Source organism: Strix uralensis, chromosome 5, assembly GCF_047716275.1.
Source record: "Strix uralensis isolate ZFMK-TIS-50842 chromosome 5, bStrUra1, whole genome shotgun sequence".
In the NCBI taxonomy this organism is placed as follows: domain Eukaryota; kingdom Metazoa; phylum Chordata; class Aves; order Strigiformes; family Strigidae; genus Strix; species Strix uralensis.
The window spans coordinates 10,661,061-10,682,888 of NC_133976.1; the positions used below are offsets into that span (position 1 = coordinate 10,661,061).

At 36.0% G+C, this 21,828-nt stretch overlaps 1 protein-coding gene across 1 annotated transcript in view; it reads left to right on the forward strand.

The window, feature by feature from the left end:
- PCLO (piccolo presynaptic cytomatrix protein) overlaps nt 1-21,828 on the forward strand; it is a 382,484-nt gene that overhangs the window by 163,011 nt on the left and 197,645 nt on the right. The window contains exons 4-5 of the mRNA XM_074869854.1: nt 8,528-9,748; nt 16,714-21,778. Coding sequence (XP_074725955.1) covers nt 8,528-9,748; nt 16,714-21,778 — 6,286 coding nt within the window. The remainder of the gene's footprint in view (nt 1-8,527; nt 9,749-16,713; nt 21,779-21,828) is intronic.

Below are 21,828 nucleotides of genomic sequence, written 5' to 3' on the forward strand. Positions count from 1 at the left end.
CAAATGCCAGCACTGTCAGTGACAATGCCTTTGAACAGGAAAAGGTTAAGTATCTTTATTTATGGCATTTTTTTGTTCTAGGTTTCTGTTGCACTTCAAAGTTGATATAAGGAGAAGTAAACTTGATTCTATTCTTCTTTTGATATTAGTTGTATCTTCCAACACACTGACCGAAGTCTTTTGAGACCTTTGTGTATATAGCATAATTGAGGTGCATAAGGTCAATTGAGCTGCATAAGCTATGGAGAGCAGTCATTGTCTTCAGAAGCTATGCATAACAGTAGTCAGGAAGTGTATAACAAATATTTCTACTGATGCATACAGGAAAAATAGGCAAGAGTCTCTCACTAATTTTTGATATATTAGCTTCCCAGTGGCAACAGAAATAAATATATAAAATCCATTTTTGTCATGTCAGTTCTTCTGACTTTTAATGTATACACCAACAATTCACATAAGCAGTGGTAACTGGGTACATACACAACTCTACAATGGAAACAGTTGAAAAGAACTTACTTTATTTCATAGTTGTGATTGCTTAAAAGTAAGCTTATCAATTAATGACAATAATCTGAGTTGCCGAGATAACTTGTTCTTCTGCAGTCACATACTGAAAATTTTTATTTGACAGAGGTAAAAGCTGGTCTTCTTTTTGCATTGAAAAGGTAACAATCTCAGGTTGATTGCAACTTCAAACAAAAAAAAGTCATTCTCAAACTAAAAAAGTAATCAATTCCTCCTTCTGTTGACAAACTTCTGCAGGAATATTTGCTGGTTGTTTTTGGTTTTGGTTTTTTTTTTTTAAATTGACGTTAAAATAAGCTAAATGCTATGAATCTATTTAATGCTGATGATATAGTACATTCTGCTCATGACTACTATTACAGTAATGCAATTTGTAAAACTGGTAGGATTTCATGAATCATTGAATGATTTTGTTGGCAATCACTTCATATATTGAAATCAGCTGCATTTCTCCATACCACCACTCCTATTGTATCACACTCCAAACCACTAACGGTGAGGAAAGCCTTCTAGTTTAAAACCGAAATTTATCCATGGACAATTTATATCCATTTGATTTGCAGCCAGCATACCCCTCCTCCTATGTAAGTCATATTTGAAGGATTCATTTGCCTAGGTTAAATTAGCCCTATTCTTCTAACCACTTCTCCAAAAATCAGCCGTCTGACTAAGCATTTGTTTGCACATACTTTCTTCACTTGGGTTGAAATCCAAAAACATGTTTAAGATCCTAAGTGACATTTTAGACAAAATTTATGTGTATGGATTCAGGAGAATGATCCTGCAAAACTGCCTGTGACCTCCACAGGCACACAGTATCTATGAAAACCTTTCCATATTTTCCTAATTCTGGACACCATAGAGGCTCAACTGTGGATCCTGTCTCTGCCAAGAAAGCTACTTAGGCTTTTACCTCCTGCCTAACAATCTTTGGATAGAGAGTGGGTTTTTTGTATTTTATTTTTGTATGTTTTTCTCCTGCCAGATCTACAGTCTGATTTGGTGGTCATGCTCTGAATACGTATGTCTCTCTGTCATTCTGTGCAATGGTGGTGGTAACTTTTTTACATGTAAGTCTAGCAAATTGAAAATTTCCCCTAAAGGTAGGAGAACTGAGTCCTCAGTCTGTGTGGGATTTGAATTTGTAGTTCACACATCCCAAAGAAATGCTCAGGAGGCCACTATTCCCATTCTAGATGGGAATGTAACCTTCCCTCTCTGCGTCGTTCTGTTCAGGCAATGTCTACCATATGCAGAGGGACTCAGCAAGGAAGATGTACAGACTTCAGGAGTACAGAGCAATTATTTGTTGATGAGTACACACGGCAGACAGATACATCTGAAGAACTGTTGATATACTCACCACCTCATTGAGGCCCTTGGATAGTGTTTTCTGGCCAGACAACCATCAGTCAGGTTAGGAGGCATCAACTTCTGCTCCTAGGAACAAGCCAACCAAGTGTCACTGTTGCTGAGTTGCTGCCATCTACTTCTGTGTATTTTTCTTTTGGTTTTACACCTCTTCATGTCAGTATTTTTCTTCTTGGTGGTTTTGCTCTTTGGTTTTGGTTTTGGTTTTTTTTTTTTTTTTCCTTAAATTTTGTTACATCACCTGGCTTTGTCTCAAATACCTTCTCACATCTTAACAGCCTTTTTATCAGTAAAACTCAGTTGAGGACTCTCAGTTGTGCTGCACCAACCTAGGCCTTGCATCCTAGACATCTGAACCTCTGGTCCAAGGATTTCAAGAGTTCCATCTCTCTTTCTGTTTGCAAAAAGGGCCGTTTTGCAACAAACAGGAGAGGGACCTCACAAGAGGAAGAGTAACTCTGGCCTCATGTTACAATATATCTTTCCAGGGCAGGAAGATGTGAAGGCTTCCAAAGCCTGAATACATATCTGCTTTAAAGTAACTAAAGCATCAGAGAAGAATGTAGGGTAATTTCCCTCTATAGGATGTGTCTTCCCTACCTGGCAATCTCTTAACTCATCTCTGCTAACTTGACTTAATCATTTCATGATGGCACAGGTTCAGTTATTGTTCTGGAATCCAGGTATTCTCAGTGTGTAATAGTTTCATTTTTACCCATAGAATAAATGATATTATCAAAGCAAAAAATACAAGGTTTATGTGACACAGTCTTCCTCCAGTAAACCCATATTGCCTTTTAGTATATGGCTCTTTTCTTCATCAGAAGGATCAATTCAACTTTCTTTCAAATAATTTTCTAAAACTTTATAAACATTTAAATTGGACTAGCAGAGCTGTAGTTACCAGAAACACTTCTACACATTAAATAAAGGTGTATGTAAGTTGAATGTGGGTAAACTGTGTGTCTCTCAGTTTGGGTGGATTATGTATATCTCATAGCTGCTTCATTTGGCTTATGCAATTATACTTTAATGAATATTATTAGACTATGATCATGCATTTCAACATCCAGTATGATGATTTCTGTTCTGTGTGCTCATTTCCTGTTGACATTTGCTTGTGTTCTGTTATAAAAAATTCAGATTAAGCACATATGTGGACCACACCTTTAACTCTGAAGCAATCTTAGCTGCACTGTGGATATCTTGTATCTATGAGGATATGAAATATTTTGTTTCTTGTTTAAATTTCATTTGCAGAATTTGACTTTGCGCAATTTTTGGAAATTCTTTTCTCATTCCTGTTTTTTCTGATCTTCAAGATGGAGTTTGCTATGCTTATCAGATTGCTTTCCTCTTTGGGTGGGCTATTTGGTTACTTTTTCTATTATTTCATTAAGTGATTTATCCGTATAAGAACTTGGAAACATGCTCTACAAGTTTGTAAAAATAAAAACCAAATCAATTAAAAATAAATATCCAAGGTAAAACTGTCTTAGAGCCTCAGAACAACTAGTTTATATTAGTATTTATACCAGAGATGTCTTACTTTTAAATGTATGTTTATTGTGTTTTCTAAGAATCATACTCAAATCTATCCTTAGTAAAAAAGAACTCGGTAAATTTGAGTAATAAGAAAAATATTTTAGTGACTGCCTGCATTGTTTCTTCCCCTGTTCTGTTTATGAGGTAGTTAGGAAGAAAAAGCATGCTTTTCTTTTCATAGATATATTCATTTTTTTAGAATTAGCATATGGGTTTTGATAAAGATTGTTTTGCAATGTGATTATCTTAGATACTGAAATCAGAAGGATTTTAATTTTTCAGAGATTTATTTCTTAATGCTTTTTTCATTCCTGTGTTGGTTTTATGATTTTGTTTTACTGAGAGCAGTGAGGAGGAAGAATTAGGAAGGGATAAAGATAGGATCTAACCATGACAAAGGAAGTAGTTAGTTGGTATATAAATGAAACTAAAGCATTTGCCTCCTAAGTAACTTAGAGATGTTTTATGGGAAGAAGTGTTTGTTTTCACCTTCACAAATATAGTAAGTACTTTGATTTACTTTCAGTTAGAGAAAAACTCTACCAATTGCATTTGCCAAGAGTGGCTAATGAATTTATCAACATACTGCAATAAAAAATCCTTGACTGACAGGGAGATGTTATAGTTGACCTATTATTTTCAGCTTGAAATTATCTAACATTGTGGTATGTGAATACAAAAGCAAAGGAACTGAAATGCCTGAGCTCATGCATGACAACTGAAAAAAATAGGCATTCACAATGAGTGTTAGATGATGACATTTGTTTATTACAGAACTGAATGAGGAAAACACTGTGACACAGCTACTTTGTTCTGTCCAGCAATATGGGATTGTAAGGATTGCTGAAAACACAGGGAGAGAGCCATGGATTCAGAATATTAAAACACACTTGTGATCACTTGTGATGCCCATAATAGTGTCTACTGCCAATTCTGGAACCAAAGGGTGTGAAGAATTCTATAAAAACTAAGATTTATCCAGTGAAGACTGCTGAAAGAAGATGATGTCCATTTCCCAGGTCCTAATAAATTTGGGTTGACAGGCTAACTGAAAAGATAGCCTTAGGAAAAAGCTTGCATTCAGGGCATGAGGTTACCTGAGGAAAAGACAAGTCTAAAACTGAGACATGTGACTTCATGGTACAAGATTTGATTTTACAGAGAACCATTCTGACAGAGAATCAGGAGCTAGAGGGCTGGTGATATAAGAAGATTTTTGTAGGCTCTTTTGTGATCAAATATCCACATGATTATAAAAACTTAGATTGAAATTTAAAACACATCGCTTGGGAGAAGTATTTGCCATGCCTATTTAGCAACACTAAAAAATAAAGTGGTAAATAGATGCATATGTAACAAAAGCCCAAGAGGACAATAGCAAGGTTGATTAAATCACTGCGTATCTGGACAATTCCACGTCATTTCACTACCATCACTTGCATCAGTGTGGCAAGGAGGAAAGATTGGGACTTCCATCTCTTGACAAGATTTAGGGCAGTTTGCCAGTTTGCTCATCATCACCTTCCTTTGCCAGTGTTAATTGTCATTATTTTTCTTTTTAAGAGACTTGTTCTACTATGTGCTCAGCACAAAGCACAGTCCTTGAGTTGAAGAACTTTCCTCCAGGGAAAAGAGACTGAATAGGGACAGTGAGCAAAACTGAGAGGCAACAGTGGCTGGATAACTGTTTTGGTTTTTAAATACTTAATACTATTTCTAAAGTTGCTAAGGTTATTATAGGCAGCTCAAAGAATTGAGTCTGTGAAAGATTTAAAGGAGGGAAGGGAAGTGACTTGATGAATCTTAGAAGGAGCAAGTGTATGAGCAGTGAGTAGGATGCAGCTGAAGAGGTACTAAATGGGATTTACCTAACCAACAGAGCTAGGAGATGTAGTAAGAGCCAAATGCAGATGTATAGAAAAGAAACAAATGTAGAGACCCTAGAAGCTGGATATGCTATAAGGAAATAAATGGAAATTAAGTCACAAACAAATGGTACTGTGAGAAGAATATGTGCGTTTAATGTATAAAGTAACATGTTCTTTAAGAATACCTACATAGCATGTATGTAAAATCAGCATACTCTTAAACCATGGATTATTTCATGGTAGAAACCACTTAATTATGTCTTTATGAAATTAGAGATGGATAAGGATAGATTAGAGAAGCTTAATAACGTTTAAATATTGTCTTATTCCCATGCCCTGTGCTGGCAGAAGCTATATTAGCACAAATAATAATGGTATTATTTCTGCTTACATTGTAAAATCAGTATTTGTCAGGCTGATTGAAGAAGGAAAAACCTGCCTTCTTTTTAGTGGGTTTAAAATCTTTTGGACCCTCCAATAAATTTAATAAAAAATTGATTTATTATAATTATCTAGCCAACTTTGTGTAGTGGTTTTTACAAACATTATGACAAAAGAATCAAGGATACTATGTAATTGGAACTTTTTTCTGCAGTCTATTTATGCTAAATGTTATCTAGTATATTTAGTCACTTACAGACTCCTGATAATGCTAACATCATGATTTTCTGTGGGCCAAATTTATTTCCTGGTGTATTACTTCTATTTTAAGTTTATAAAAGACAGTTCACAACATACGACTTCTAATATTATTTTCTAGGAAGAAAATGTTGCTGCCCATAAAAAGGGAGGAAACTGTAGTAAAAGTTCCAGATAAACCCCTTTAACAGAAATAGTTGTAAGAAAACTAAGCTGTATTTTACACATTCTTTAAAAGAGAAGTTACTTTTATTTGTATTTCTTAATTAGTACTTCCCAGACAACTGACGTGTTGTTGGAGCACTTTAGGTCCTATGGAGGAGGATAATCTTCCGTGAAGGATTATGTTTTAATGCTTTTTTCCAAATAAAAATTAAACCTAAATAGTCTGATACAGTTTGGAGTGACTGTTATGGGCTTCATTGTATTTGGAGACAGCTGATTCAGTCATTAAAATTAATTTATTAGGACAATATTGTCAAATAATTTTAATAAATATTTATTTGTGTCATGTAGTAGGACTCACTAGTTTGGTCATTTTCTATAAAAGTAGAATAATAAATACACAAGGCAATTGTTAGATGACCTGGATGATAATGCATGCATTCTTGCATTTCTTGTGCCTGAAACAAAATTCGTCAAAGGAAATTATTTTATATATTAAATAGCCTCTTAGCTGCATTTCAACAAAATTAGCCCACGTAGCCTTTTCTCACTAAATTTTGCTTCACATGCAATTATATCATCTGCAATTTATATTTCACTTATTAGCTTAATCAGCTATTTTTTCAAAGGGACAGCATCATATTAATGATTCAATTATTTTAAAAACAGTTAAAACCCAAGAAAATTGTAAAGCCATTTAATAATGGGATTTGGATCTGAAGTATGCAGATAGACTTCACAAATTGGGGTTTTGGTAGATTTTAGATAATTCCAGAGAGTGTTTGAAACCAGCTAATCTTGAAATGTCTTAATTTCTAAAGATGCCAAAAATCACAGTATCCTGGACATACCTACTGTGCACAGAAGCTTTACTAAGCACCAATGCTTAGATGTATCCTGACTGGGATGTGAGAGCTGAGCACATAACCTCCATCATTAGAGATGAGTAGAGAGATGCCTCACTTGTTAACTATCTTGAAAAGCCATTTGTGATCCTATCATGACCAACCCTTATCACTCTGTGAGAAATATGACAATATGCTGGCATCACCAAGTGCTAAGTATTCTTGGTAGGAAAACCTGACAGTGCATTTTTTGAAGTTAGGCCCCTCTTTACACTGAAATAGGAAGGTTACATGGAGTCAGAAGTAGAACAGGGAGTCTGGTGCTTACGTCCCAGTCATTTGGGCATTCTTTGATGGCAGGAGCAGAGCTGGAGTTCTAGTCTCTGCTTTTGGTGTTTATTACTGTATTACTTGTTAATATAAAATTCATGAATGTTTCTGGGGTTGCACACTTCTGCCAGATACCCCTTCTTCTGACTAAATGCCACATCTTCTGGACAACTGATTATATACAACTGGATGTTCTGAAATACTGAATGGTATATAACTGATCAGTCATCCATACTATCCTAATATAATCTGCAGTATTAACTATATAATTACTAATAGAACAATTTTGCTGTTTTTCATGTGCTTCATATTCAGTAGGCCACTAAGTTCTCTAAATCAGAAAAATACAATAACTGAATTGCTGAGACCTTCCATCATCACAGTAAAAGGAGTTAAAAACAAGCATACAAAGATTTTAATGTACAGCATAGACTTATTATCCTCCAGTGTTTAGATAATTCCACTAGTGAATTAAAGCTTCGTTATCTGTTCTAGTATCCAGAAGATTCTGGGCTTTTTCTTTCAGTACTTTCCTGTGTTTAAAATTTCCTTTTGCTATTTTAAAGAAACTATACCCCAAATCCCACTGGAAACAGTGAGACTACTCCTCTCATATAGTAGCTAGGCAACTTGCAACAAGATCTTTTGCACAGATATAAGCATTTGTCCTTTTTTTCTGATTTTCTGGGAAGAAGAGTGAAAGGAGCCAGTATGCAGCAGGGATTTAATGTTAAAGAGAGCAGACAGCAGATCTTCCTTTTGGGTTACAGCCATATTAAATTTATACACTGATAATATACACAAGTTCAAGAGGGGAAGATAACTTCTGAAGAGAAACAAAAAGAGCCATGATTCCCAGCTGTTCCCCTTTTACTCAGATTTACAAAATTAGAGTGACCTATTGATAGATTAGAGAGGCTTTAGAAAACAAAAGATGTTGGAAATATATAAGCAAACTTTATACATAAAGGTCATCAATACTTTGGAAGAATGTAATTGCTGTTAGTTTTCACAGTGCATTTTTATATTTGTTCATCTTGGCTTTCTGGAACCCGACATGCTTCATTTCTGTTAGAAAGGTGTTATGGATCTTCCTGCAAGAGCAGCAAACAAGGAAAATAACTTCTCAGTATGCATAGTGTTCAGATTAAAAGTATTCAGTTGTATCAGTTGAAAACATCGTATGATTTTACTGTTAAGTTTTCAAATAAGTAACTTCCTATGTTTGTTGTATCACAGGTACAGGAGTGGCTGTGCTTAAACTGCCAGACCCAAAGGGCAATGTCAGGACAACTTGGGGATATGGGCAAGGTGCCACTTCCGAAAACAGGCCCTTCACAACCAGTATCCAAACCACCTGCTACTCCTCAAAAACAGCCTATGCCTGCTGTCTCACATTCTCCTCAGAAGATTTCCACACCGCCTACTCCAGCAGTAGCAAAACCGAAAGAAGAACCAGGCATTCAGAAGGAAGTTCCAAAACTTCAACAGGGGACACTTGAAAAAACATTGTCAGCTGAGAAACTCCAGCAAGGAATTCAAAAAGAAGATGCAAAACTTAAGCAGGGGAAACTTGTCAAGACACCCTCAGCTGATAAAATCCAACATGTTTCTCAGAAGGAAGACCCAAGGCTGCAGCAAACAAAACTGACAAAGACAGCCTCATCTGATAAAATTTTACATGGAGTTCAGAAGGAGGATGCAAAATTTCAAGAGGCAAAACTGGCAAAAACATCCTCAGCTGATAAAATTTTGCATGGAGTTCAGAAGGAAGACATGAAACTTGAAGAGGCAAAATTGGCAAAGATACCCTCAGCTGACAAAATTCTACATGGAATTCAGAAAGAAGACCCAAAACTCCAACAGATGAAAATGGCAAAGGCACTATCAGCTGACAAAATCCAACCTGCAGTTCAGAAGGAGGATGCACAACTTCAGGAGGTCAAATTGTCAAAGGCAGTTTCAGTTGATAAAATCCAACAGGGACTTCAGAAAGAAGACTCAAAACTTCAACATGAGAAAATCATGAAAACTTCATCAGTGGAGAAAATCCAACAGGAAGCTCAAAAAGAAGAATCAAACCTTCAGGAAGGGAAATTGTCAAAGACACTTTCAGCAGATAAAATTCCTGCAATAAGTTCAGACCAAAAGAAACCCCTAAGCACTTTGGAAGAAGATAAAAAAACTGTTCTCCCAGAAGAGACCATACCACATCCAGAGGACAAAAAAGAACAAATTACAGCTGAGACTAAAGACCATGTTGCTGAAGAGAAAGCAGAAACTGAAGCACTTTATAAGGGATTGCAAGCTAAGAAGCAAGAGGATATTAAGAAAGAGGGTTTGGCAACTGGGATTTCACAAACGGCTTTGAAAGCTGAAAAAGCTCAGGAAGAAGAAATTCCTGATCAAATAGCACCTTTGCCAGGAACTGACCATGTAGAAGCAGTGAGAGGAAAAATAGTAAGTGGCTTTCTTGCTCCCACCCCCCTTCTTCCTTGCTACAATTTAGAATCTGATCCTGACAGACCCTCTCCTTTATGTATTCCTGCTTTTTATTGTTATTCTCTGTATGGGATAACTCTAAATTATAAAATCAATGACTCCTGTTGAGTGAAAGTTTCACCAGTTAGTCCTATGCTCTATCTGTGACTTTTCAATACTTTTTGCATGATTTTCAGGCTCAAGCAGTTAAGCATTTGAAACTAAAGCAAAGTTCCTATTTAAACATTTTTCCAATATTTCTGATTTATTTCCCTGTTTCTGTAGACTCTCTGGACTTTGGAGTTTAATTGTTGAAACTGGAGTGTTTTCATAGTTCTTAATCCCAAAAGGGATCTGTGACAGTAAGGTGTACCATGTGTTGCAATACCAAAATATCATAAACATTTGAGGAATACTTTGTGATACCTAAATATGGTATGTTAAAGTATGCAACCTTTACATCTTTTTACTATTTCATTTGCTTATCTCATATGGACAAGTACTTTTAGGCAGGGTTCTTGGTGGTCTCTCAAGTCAGATGCATGGATGAGTTTATGATATTGTGTACTAGATGTCTGCATTTCTTAAATGCATTTGCTGGATATGAAGACACCAACAAGTCACTTTATCAGCTGAAATGAATAAGATACACAATTTGTTGATAAATGAAAAATGATGGGTTTTTTATATCAGCACCGCAAATTAGTTGATAATTATTATGTTATGAAAGTAGGAGTAGGTTTAGGAAAAGTGTTTAACCTTTGCCGAAATTATGTTTTCAAATAATCCCAGTAAAAGAGGTCATTTTTCTTTTGTTTTATTTTTTTTCCTTGTGATAATCAAGATATTTGGACAGAAAAATATTCTGATTCAGGAATTGTGCTGTGAAAAGTACTACTATTTTTATAAACCAAGTTTCCTGTCTGAAATATATCTCCTATCAAATGTTGTCCTTCATCCTCTTGATGATGTCAAGAGGTATGGTGTCCCCTGATTGGACCGAGGGAATCTCTGAATGATGCTTAGAACCAGACATCATCCCTGCTGGAAGAAACAAGAAGGAGGTCTAAGAAAATCCTATACCAATTTGATTATCTTGTATCAAACATAAGACAGTATTGCAGGACTTTCCAAGAAGAGTAAGCTTAAAAAAATGTCACTTCTGGGGATTTTTTTAAATTCATATCAGAAAACCTAAGAAGTAGACTTGGAATTTTGTTACTGTTGTTAAAAATTCCATTTTTTTTAGTGGAAAAACATTTGTAAGGGAAAATTTTCATCACATGCTACTCTCAATCCTGTCTGGTCATTTTTATTTTCTATGAGGAGGTGAAAGCATATTATACTCTGGACAAATCTAAGATACATATATTGAATTTCTGTCTCTGATAGTGACAGATTTTAATTGTAGATTAATTAGTGATTTCTTATGTGGCACACAGGTATATTTCACTCTTATTTCACTTATATTTTACTTCCTCCCACTGCCTTCTAACTGAAATCAAGACTTCTTGAGTTAATAATAGATAGGGATTACCTTTCTTTTTCTCTCATTATCAGACTTTGAAGCACACTTAGCTAAAGTTTGTAAAGCAGAATTTTCATGAAAAAAAACCACCAAAAACCAAAAAAACAAACCCATACATATCTACTTGTAAATATTTTTAAAATTAAAACAGTCTGTAATACAAGCCAGAATTGAATGAATAAAAAAAGAATAGCTGTTTTTACACAAAAAGACTTCTTCCTTTTTTCCCCTTTTTTGCTTCTTGAAAAAATCCTAAGAATAAAAAATAAGAAGCATCTCAAATTGTTCAGAATTAAAAATAAAACTGGTTCCTCACCTAGCTTGTACTTCATAAAAATAACTCGAATTTTTATTTTATTTTTAATTGAAGTATTTTAATGTTTCTCCCTGCTGTACATCAAACTTTGCTGGATACAATTCTTCCCAAGAGAGCATGTGATTAAGCAAAAGAGGAGATAAAAATTTAGATATCACACATTGATTCTATTTCAGTGGGTAAAGGACAATATCTAGACATTGAAGAATATATTTTACACGTATTTCAGGACAGAATCACTTGAAGGATTTGAGGTAGCTGTATTTTTAAATAGGGATGCAAGAGAAAACCTAATACTTTCTGCACTTGACAAACTGCTGATGCCATTTTGTATCCAAATCTGTTCAAATAGTAATTACTAACTCTTGTAGTATTCCAGTGAGATAAGTAAATAATACTATCCTCATTTTTCACTAGAAAAAGAAGATGGCAACACTCCAACAAGTCGCTAAAGACATAGAGAGGCTAAAGTTCTGATCCAGTACAATCAGTAGAATGATCCTTGGAAAAATCACAGATATCAATTATATTAAAGATCTGGCATTCTTTGAAAGAAGTGTGACTGAAATATTGAAACATTTTAAAATATTTGGGTCTCAAAGTATGATTTAAGATATCATAAAGCCATTTTTTTCTTCAAAACATTCTTTTATCAGTAATATTTTAAACTGATTTCTTCAGAAAGAGTTTAAAAAATAAACTGACTTTGCTCATGATTCACAGGTCCTTTTCCTGAGAAAACATCTTGTAATATTAATTATTCACATGTGCAATAGCAGTTAGCTGTTCTAACAATGATGCCTAGAAATCTTGGACAGTTCTGACATGCAGTTTGCCAGTATAAAATAGTCATGCTGTAACTCACAGAAAATCTACATGAACACATTACCATGGTGTAAATTGGACATATATTTACAATACATCAGCTGTGTTATATAAGGGCCCTTATTACTACCTTCTTATGTTTACTGAGGAATGATCGTGTGCTTAGGTTGGGTAACCAGGTAGAAATTAATATATTGTAAATTGACATCATTACTCTAATACATGCCATTAATAACAAAATACAGACCAGGCAGCCAGAATAAGGAGAAAAAGGCTTATCTGTAAGCAGTTTTTTCAGACACAAATAAAATGTTTCATTCTAATAATACAAAATTCAAATACAGATTAAACAGTTTAGTCAACCAAAGTAATTTTTTCCCTCTCTGAAACTTTGTTTTTTAGATAATGTAGATATCTTTATTTCTTCTATAAACAGAATGGCCTTTTAAAAATCATTAGTTCCTTTGCAAAATAAAATTCCTGTTCTGTGCAACAGAATGTAATCTTGTTAGCTATAAATAATTCAAAAAAGTGACAAGACTTTTTTTTTTTTTTAATCACAGTTTTCTTTTAATAGAGTTCTGACTGAACTTGGGGACTTTTTAAAGCAGTAATTTTTATGTTTCCCAGTAAGAATATTAAAAGTGAGGTAGTGTAAGAATACTTAATGCTTCTAAAGCAAAAACTTCTAATGCAAAATAGTTGAATGAAGTATTGACATTGACACTGTAGAAATGCCACTAGAATAGTACAAATGCATTCTACATTAGGTTATTTTTGCCATTAGTCAAAGAGGTTGCTTTTGCTGCTTTTAAAGTCTTATCCAACCTGCAGATTTTATAAGTTTCCTTGTTCCTCATGTCTCAAGAAGATCCTCCCATCAATGTCTGTATTAGAGCTAAATTTGTCCAGTATTAAAAACTCACAGTAGGCAAACTTTCATAAAAAATGCCATTCAGCTACTCAGAAAGGCCCAGTAATTTAGCATGAACAAAAGTACTTCCGCTTTACAAGAAAAAAGTGTGGGTTTTTTCTTACTGATTAGAATACATTTTTCATTTGCCAAGAGCTATTGAATATATATATGATCCTTAGCAGCATTGTTTCTGCAGTATTTTGTTATTCATTTAAAAATCTTATGTTTATGGTATGTTTACAAGTTTGACAATGTTGCTGTCTTTGTGTATGTGATGGCCAACCCAGTAGAAAATAAATTAAGAGTCATTTAAGAATAGATGTAGCTAATGACAATATCCTAGTTCCCAGGCTGCAGAATATAGCGGAAAAAGCAGAAAGACCAGACATTATTTATTGTAAGTTACATGCATATGATCTCAGAACATGGATGTGCAGAATAATTTTTGCATGACATATCATGGGGCAGATAACTATACATACAAAAATGATAGAAAATATATTCATATTGTGGTAGTCTTAAAAAGAAATTTGAATTTTCTCATCACATTCATTTCTAGTGATAAAAGAAGTCCCTCCTTATTGTGTAACTTCTTCTTCTCCTTACTGTACAAATAACAGTCCTTCCCATATTCAGTTTCCTGTTATTCATAGCAGTGATATTATGGCATACACTGAGGTTCAACAACAGGGCAGACAATAGCAATATTCATTGCCATCTCCTCTGGTTTGGTCATTGCGTAGGTACTACACATTGGACTCACAGATAGTGTCACCATCAGAAGTTACAAGGAGAATGGCTAAAGTTGTTCCATCACAAGTTGTTGTCTACCTATTTCTGAGCTTAACTTTAGTTGATGCCTTCTGTCTCTGCTTTACAAGTCACTGTATCACTTCATCTCCCTTTGGACACCCAAGATCTGACAGATTCACTTTCACTGGATGGACACAGTCTGTCCATCATCTCCTAGGAGGCATTCTGAGCTTGAACAATGTTTGGATTTTCTAGTAGCTCATCTGAATTGATCACAGTGTGTTTGGTTGGCCATGTCTTAATAGGTATGAACATACTGGAAGTAAAAAATAACAATCAAATGTCATAGGTGAAATTTTAGAGAGGGGCATGATATTTCCAGATGGAAAAATCCTTTGATTTTAATGAAGTGTGTATCTTTTTAAAATGTAGCCCAACAAATTCCCCTTAACCACTTTCTTCTTCAAAAAAGGGAACAAAAATGTAAATATAACATACAAACCATAACATTTTTAACTATGCTTCATTGCTGACTTTTCATGAAGAGTATATATAATTCTGTCATTGAGGGCTGGAGAATATCCAAGAGTACATTTTTCAGAATAATAGGTCCTGAAATGTTTAAGTGGTGGTGACTTCCCAAAGTTATTTGGAGTACTATAGGTTTCTCCATATTTATATGTTGATCACAGCCTTATCATTAGAGTTGTCCTTAGAAATATTTGTTTTCATATTTAATTTTTAATTGAAATGGATTTTGCTCTGATATCAGATATTTGGGTTTCTCATATTGGGTACAATATCTGTAAGAACAGGTGTAGTTTATATTCAAGGTAGTATCTGATTTTATTATAGGCAAGGCATATAATAAATCACTCCTGTGAAATGCAGATTACTTAATAAAATATTAATTAGTAGATTACTGTAATATTAATATTAGTGTTTTGATGTAGGATTATGTGTACAGTGATATGTCTATAGGCAAGAACGGGTACTTTAAATGTAAATTAAGTAATGAACAAACCTGAATGGTTTTTAAAAATAAAATAACTGACAATAAAAAATATTTCGTTTATGATATTTTGGCATTAAATATAACTTTAGTGTGAATAAACATTTGAGAATACTTGTAATTTATAGTAACTTAAGTGTAAATGTAACTTTAAATTATAATTAACAATTGTCATAATTTTCTTAATATATTTGTTCACAGTATTGTTTTTAACCCAGCATATTGCCAAGGAAGTTGTTAAATTAAAGTTTTAAATAAATGGTTTCTGTACTTCAGAAATCATTGATTTAAATTAGCAGAGCTGATAAATGCTACCTACTAGTATTATTGAGGGCCATAACAGATATGAAGGTCATATCATTATTGTTAAAATCAGGGGACTTTGGGATGCTTGTTCTCAAATTGCTAGTGGAGGTGGGGACACTTTGTAAGATTGACAGATAAGATGACAGCAAAGATGACCCATTGTTTAGGGAGTGAGCTGTTTTGTTAACTAAACAGTGAGGTACTTTCACTAAGTACAGAGCATTTCACAGCTGAGAGAAGCAGGAGGGAAACTGGTGTGGAAAGACTTACAGTAGGATATTCCTGGTATTTTTGTTATCTAAAGGAGGAGATAAAGATGCTTGTCATTCAGAATACTATAGAAGGATCTGGAAGATAGGAGAATGACGAAGGGTGTTTAATTAGGGATGAGAAGAAAAACATTGGTTATGATTATCAGTCAGATATGCCTGCCTTGTTTGCTTCCTTATTTGCTTTGATCGATAGCTGACCATCATGCTTTCCTTCCTGCAATTACACTTCCCTACCAGCAGCTTAACTATGTATTACAAGTTTACTCAGAAACCTCTTTTTTATGAGGTATTCAGAAATGTTTGTACAGTGCTGAACTGCAGATGTGGGGACATTCCAAATTGCATTAAGTCATGCTTCAATACTTCATGTATTCTGTTATGTGTTACAATGTGTAATACTTAAATCAACAAAATGAAACCATAGGTCCAAAATTTGAGAAAATTGACACATTGCTACACAATTATAAAAAATTAAATAGGCAAAGAAAGGGGCAGACCCCAGAAATACTGCAGGCTGGCGTTTGGCAAGCTATATTACTTTGCAGCTAGAACTATGTAGGCAGTTTTGAAACATAGGTAATTAAAATCTTCCTTAAAATTAACCCCCAAACAACTTGTCCCATGCATATGTGAACAAAATATAATCATTAGTAAGTGTTCTGAAAACAATTAAATACAGTAATTCTATTGATTAAATACAGTATTTGTATTGAAAAATAGAAGACCATCTTACAACTAACGAAATCAGTTGCCAATGTGGACAACCATGCAAAGCATAGTTAGATGCAATGCAAAACCTCAAAATTTGAGGAACTTTTTGTATTAGTTTGATAGCTTTGTATAACAAAATTAGTGTTCAGTCTTTTATAGTTTAGTATAATTCTTCTTGGCATCGTAATTTTTCATCTGAGACATTAACTCATCCTTTAGAAAAAATTCACGTGTATTTAAATGCCTGGAGACATTAATAATTTATATATAAATATATACACACGCGTATGTATTTATTTTTTTAGGAGAAGGAGGATGAAAAATCAGACACATCAAGCTCTCAGCAACAGAAAAGTCCACAAGGTCTGAGCGACACCGGGTATTCTTCTGATGGGATATCAAGTTCACTTGGTGAAATTCCAAGTCATATCCCCAGTGATGAAAAGGATTTACTCAGAAAATCTAATAAAAAAGACACTATTTCACAAGAAAGTCCACCAAGCCCCTCAGATCTAGCTAAATTGGAAAGTACTGTACTGTCTATTTTGGAAGCTCAGGCAAGTACACTTTCTGATGAAAAATCTACGAAAAGCAAAGAGCTTTATGAAATGTACGGTGAACAGACAAAAGATCAACATAAAACAAAGCCTTTGCCAGTCACTCCAGAATCTTACAGTTCAGATGAGGAAGTCTTAGAAGCCATTCAAGGTGAAGGAACAATTGTAGAAGATGGCAAAGGAAGTACTTCCTCCCGGGCAGACTACAAGGAAGAAGATGAAGGAGATGACATATCAGCAAGAAGACAACGCTACGATTCTTTGGAAGACAGCAGTGAGAGTGAAAACTCCCCTGTCCCAAGGAGAAAAAGAAGAGCTAGTGTTGGTTCTTCAAGCAGTGATGAGTACAAACGAGATGACAGTCAGGGATCAGGTGATGAGGAAGACTTCATAAGAAAACAGATTATAGAGATGAGTGCTGATGAAGACGCCTCGGGTTCTGAAGATGATGAATTCATTAGAAATCAACTTAAAGAGATCAGTGTAACTGAAAGTCATAAGAAAGAAGAAGTGAAAAGCAAAGCCAAAGGAACAGCTGGAAAACATAGAAGAATGGCACGGAAAAGTAGTGCAGGCTATGATGAGGATGCAGGAAGAAGACATTCATGGCATGATGATGATGATGAGACTTTTGATGAAAGCCCAGAACCTAAATACAGGGAAACTAAAAGTCAAGACAGTGAAGAACTTGTAATAACTGGAGGAGGTGGCCTTCGGCGCTTCAAAACAATAGAATTAAATAGTACAATAACAAACAAATATTCTGAAGCATCTGAACAACAGAAAGGTATTTTATATTTTGATGAAGAGCCTGAGCTAGAGATGGAGAGTCTTACAGATTCACCAGAAGATAGATCTAGAGGAGAAGGGTCTTCTAGTTTACATGCTTCTAGTTTCACACCAGGTACATCTCCTACTTCAGTGTCATCACTTGATGAAGATAGTGACAGCAGTCCTAGTCACAAAAAACTGGGAGGGGAGAGCAAACAACAGCGCAAAGCCAGGCATCGGTCACATGGCCCTCTTCTTCCAACTATTGAAGATTCTTCAGAAGAAGAAGAACTACGGGAAGAGGAAGAACTGCTAAAGGAACAAGAGAAACAACGTGAATTAGAACAACAACAAAGGAAAAGTTCTAGCAAAAAATCTAAAAAGGACAAGGATGAACTAAGAGCTCAGAGAAGAAGGGAACGTCCAAAGACTCCACCAAGTAATCTTTCTCCCATTGAAGATGCATCTCCAACAGAAGAATTACGACAGGCAGCAGAAATGGAAGAGCTGCATAGATCTTCCTGTTCTGAATATTCACCTAGTATTGAGTCAGATCCTGAAGGATTTGAAATCAGCCCAGAAAAAATAATAGAAGTACAAAAAGTTTACAAATTGCCTACAGCTGTATCTCTATACTCACCAACAGATGAACAACCAGTTGGACTCCCAAAAGAAGAAAGTGGTCAAAAGACATTGAAAAGTGCTGAAGAGGTGTATGAGGAGATGATGCATAAGACTCATAAGTCCAAGGCATTTCAAATTGCAAATGAAAAAGATGAAGTGTTTGAAAAAGAATCTTTATATGGTGGAATGCTAATAGAGGATTATATTTATGAATCTTTAGTAGAGGATACTTACAATGGAACAATTGATACTAATCTTGTAATGAGACAAGATGAGAGCAGTGAATATTTACAACAGAGAGGAAGAGAGAAAAAAATAAGAGCTTCAGAACAGATCTATGAAGAACCGCAGCAAATTACTGATCTACAGAAAGACTACTACAGTGTTGAGACTTTACATTCTATTGTGCCTCAAGAAGATATTGTTTCTAGTTCTTACATTATCCCAGAAAGTCATGAAATAGTTGTATTAGACAGCACAGTAGCTTCCACCACTGAGGAAAAGCAGTTGTTAGACGCAGAATCTGCTTATGAAGAACTTATGAAAAGGCAGAGAATGCAGCTAACCCCCGGGTCCAGTCCAACACAGCCAACTTCAGGTTTTGTTCCCACATCTGATGCAAAGGTATCAAGTGTTGGAGAAATAGTGGATAGTGCATCTTTAACATCAAGCACTACTTCAGCAATTTCAGATGTATCACCTGTCAGTAGCACAGCACTTTCTATTCCAGATGTTAAAATAACACAGCATTTTACAGCAGAGGAAATTGAAGATGAATACTTAACAGATTATGCCAGAGAAATTCAAGAAATAATTTCTCATGAGACATCAATGTTGACATACTCTGAGGCATCAGAAGGTGCTGCATCAGTTTTACCTTCTGATACAGCTTCCTTAACATCATCTACATCTTCAGTTTGTACCACAGATAGTTCATCACCTATAGATAGTGCAACCACAGGTTATGTAGATACAGCAGATGCTGTAAGTAAACTAGCAGATTCTGAAGGTGTCAGGATAATAACCCAAGTTCCCTTAACATCTACAAAAGAGTACTCTGAAGTGAACATGCCTTATGAATCTGTTACCGAAGCCCCTACAAAGCCATCTATAGCATCAGATATGGAAAGTGTGGATCAAGCTGCAGTTTGTTTGCCTGAAACTGCACCTTCAGTAGTGGCAACTACAGTTATAAAACCCAAGCAATATACAGCTGATACCATTACCTTTGATACCTGCAAAGCAGAAAAGGAAGCAGCTAGAAAAATTAAAAGTACAGTAGAGGCTGGCATTGTCAAAATTCATCATGAAGATCCACACAAAGAATTGGGTGTTGATATGAAAAGGATTCATTTGACTAGTGCTACATCTGAGCAACCACCTGTATGTATAGCATCAGTACCAGTTACAGAGCCTGCATCAGAAACATCTTCTGTACCTACTCCCGGTGTTGTAAGTAAGACCAGCATGGTCTCTGTGCCTTCCTCAGCTCCTGCTGTAACATCCAAAGTATTCTCGCTTTTTAGAAGCTCTTCTTTGGATTCTCCTGCACAACCTTCTCTACCCCCACCACCTCCTCCTCCACCACCTCCTCCACCACCATTACCTCCACCTATTTTACCCAAGCCAGCCATTTATCCCAAAAAGAAGTCACAGATTAAGACTCCAGCAGCAACAGCTCCCACAGTGGTACCTTCAGTCACAAGTGTTCCAACACTAGAGTCCACAGCTGTATTAAAGAATCATGTGGTACCTATCACAAAAACATACACCCCAACACCACCTCCTGTACCACCCAAACCATCCTCTATTCCAGCAGGGCTTGTTTTCAGTCACAGGCCTGCTGAAGTAACTAAACCTCCAATTGCTCCTAAACCAGCAGTTCCTCCTCTCCCAATAGCTGTTCATAAGCCAGCAGAAACACAGCCCAAACCAACAGGTTTGTCACTGACTTCAAGTATGACTCTGAATTTGGTCTCTGCAGCTGAATACAAAATAGCATCTCCCACCTCCCCTTTGTCTCCACACTCTAACAAATCTTCACCAAGGTTGACAAAACCCTCACAGGAAACCTATGTTGTCATCACATTGCCATCTGAGCCTGGAACTCCCACAGAAGCTATAACTAGTCAGGCAGTTACCAGCTGGCCTTTAGAAGCACCTTCTAAAGAACAGATTCCCCAGCCTATGCAACCAATTTTTACTCCGTCCATGAAAACTATGGAAATTCAAAGTATGGCAGATCAGAGTATGTATATTTCAGGTGCTTTGCAAGCTATTCCTGTCACAACACAATCAACTTTTGAAAAAATACCTAGTTCAAAATCAGAAGTAGTAACAACAGAAGTAACCAAGACCACAGTGTCTGTAGTTAAGGGCCCAGGGCCTGGTTTTGGTTTAGGTAGTGTTGCTATTACTATCCCTCCAGAGCCACTACATATAGTAGATCAACCCAGCTATAGAGAGAATGGAAGATTCCATCCTTTGGGCGATGTCATAGATCTTCGCACTTTAACTAAGATGGATATCGGAATGAGAGATAGCTGTATGGATCTGTCTGCTGTTTCCATGGAGGTGAGAAGGCAAATGCCAGTGAGTGATACATGTGGACGGCCAGTAAGTACTGTCCAGCCAGCTATAATAAATCTTAGCACAGCATGTGTTGCCGATCCTTCTCTGTCTGTAGTCACTGAGACAGTAACTGTAATGACCTGCACCGCCACCGTAAGCTACACTGCCAGTAAAGACAGCCTTGTGGATCTGGGACATGCAATGACAACGCCACTTCAGCTAACAACATCAAAACATTTTGAGCCTGCGTACAGAGTAACAGGCAGCCAGGCATTCTCTGCAGGTAGAGATGAAGTGCCAATAAATTTATCCCTAGGTACTTCAACTCATGCAGTGACATGGGCTACTACAAAGCCTGTTACTGTACCACCTGTTGGTGTTACAAATGGTTGGACTGATCTCTCCACTTCTCAGGAGCTGATGGAGAGTGGAGCAGTTGACCTTAGCACTACAAAATCCCACAGAACAGTAGTAACAATGGATGAAACTACTTCAGGTACCATAACAACAGTAATAGAAGATGATGAAAAGCCTGTGGATCTGACTGCAGGTAGAAGAGCTGTCTGCTGTGATATGGTTTATAAACTGCCATTTGGTAGGAGCTGTACAGCACAGCAGCCACCAACTACACTCCCTGAAGATCGCTTTGGTTACAGAGATGACCATTATCAGTATGATCGTTCAGGGTCATATGGCTACCGAGGAATGGGAGGTATGAAACCATCTATGTCTGACACAAATTTATCGGAAGCTGGACTGTTTGCATACAAAAGCAAGAATAGTTTTGATTATCGAGTTGGGGCAACTGATGCAGCAGTAGATCTTACTTCTGGAAGAGTTACTACAGGTCAGTATGACGCAGCAGCAGATCTTTCTTTGAAATATGATTTTGATGTT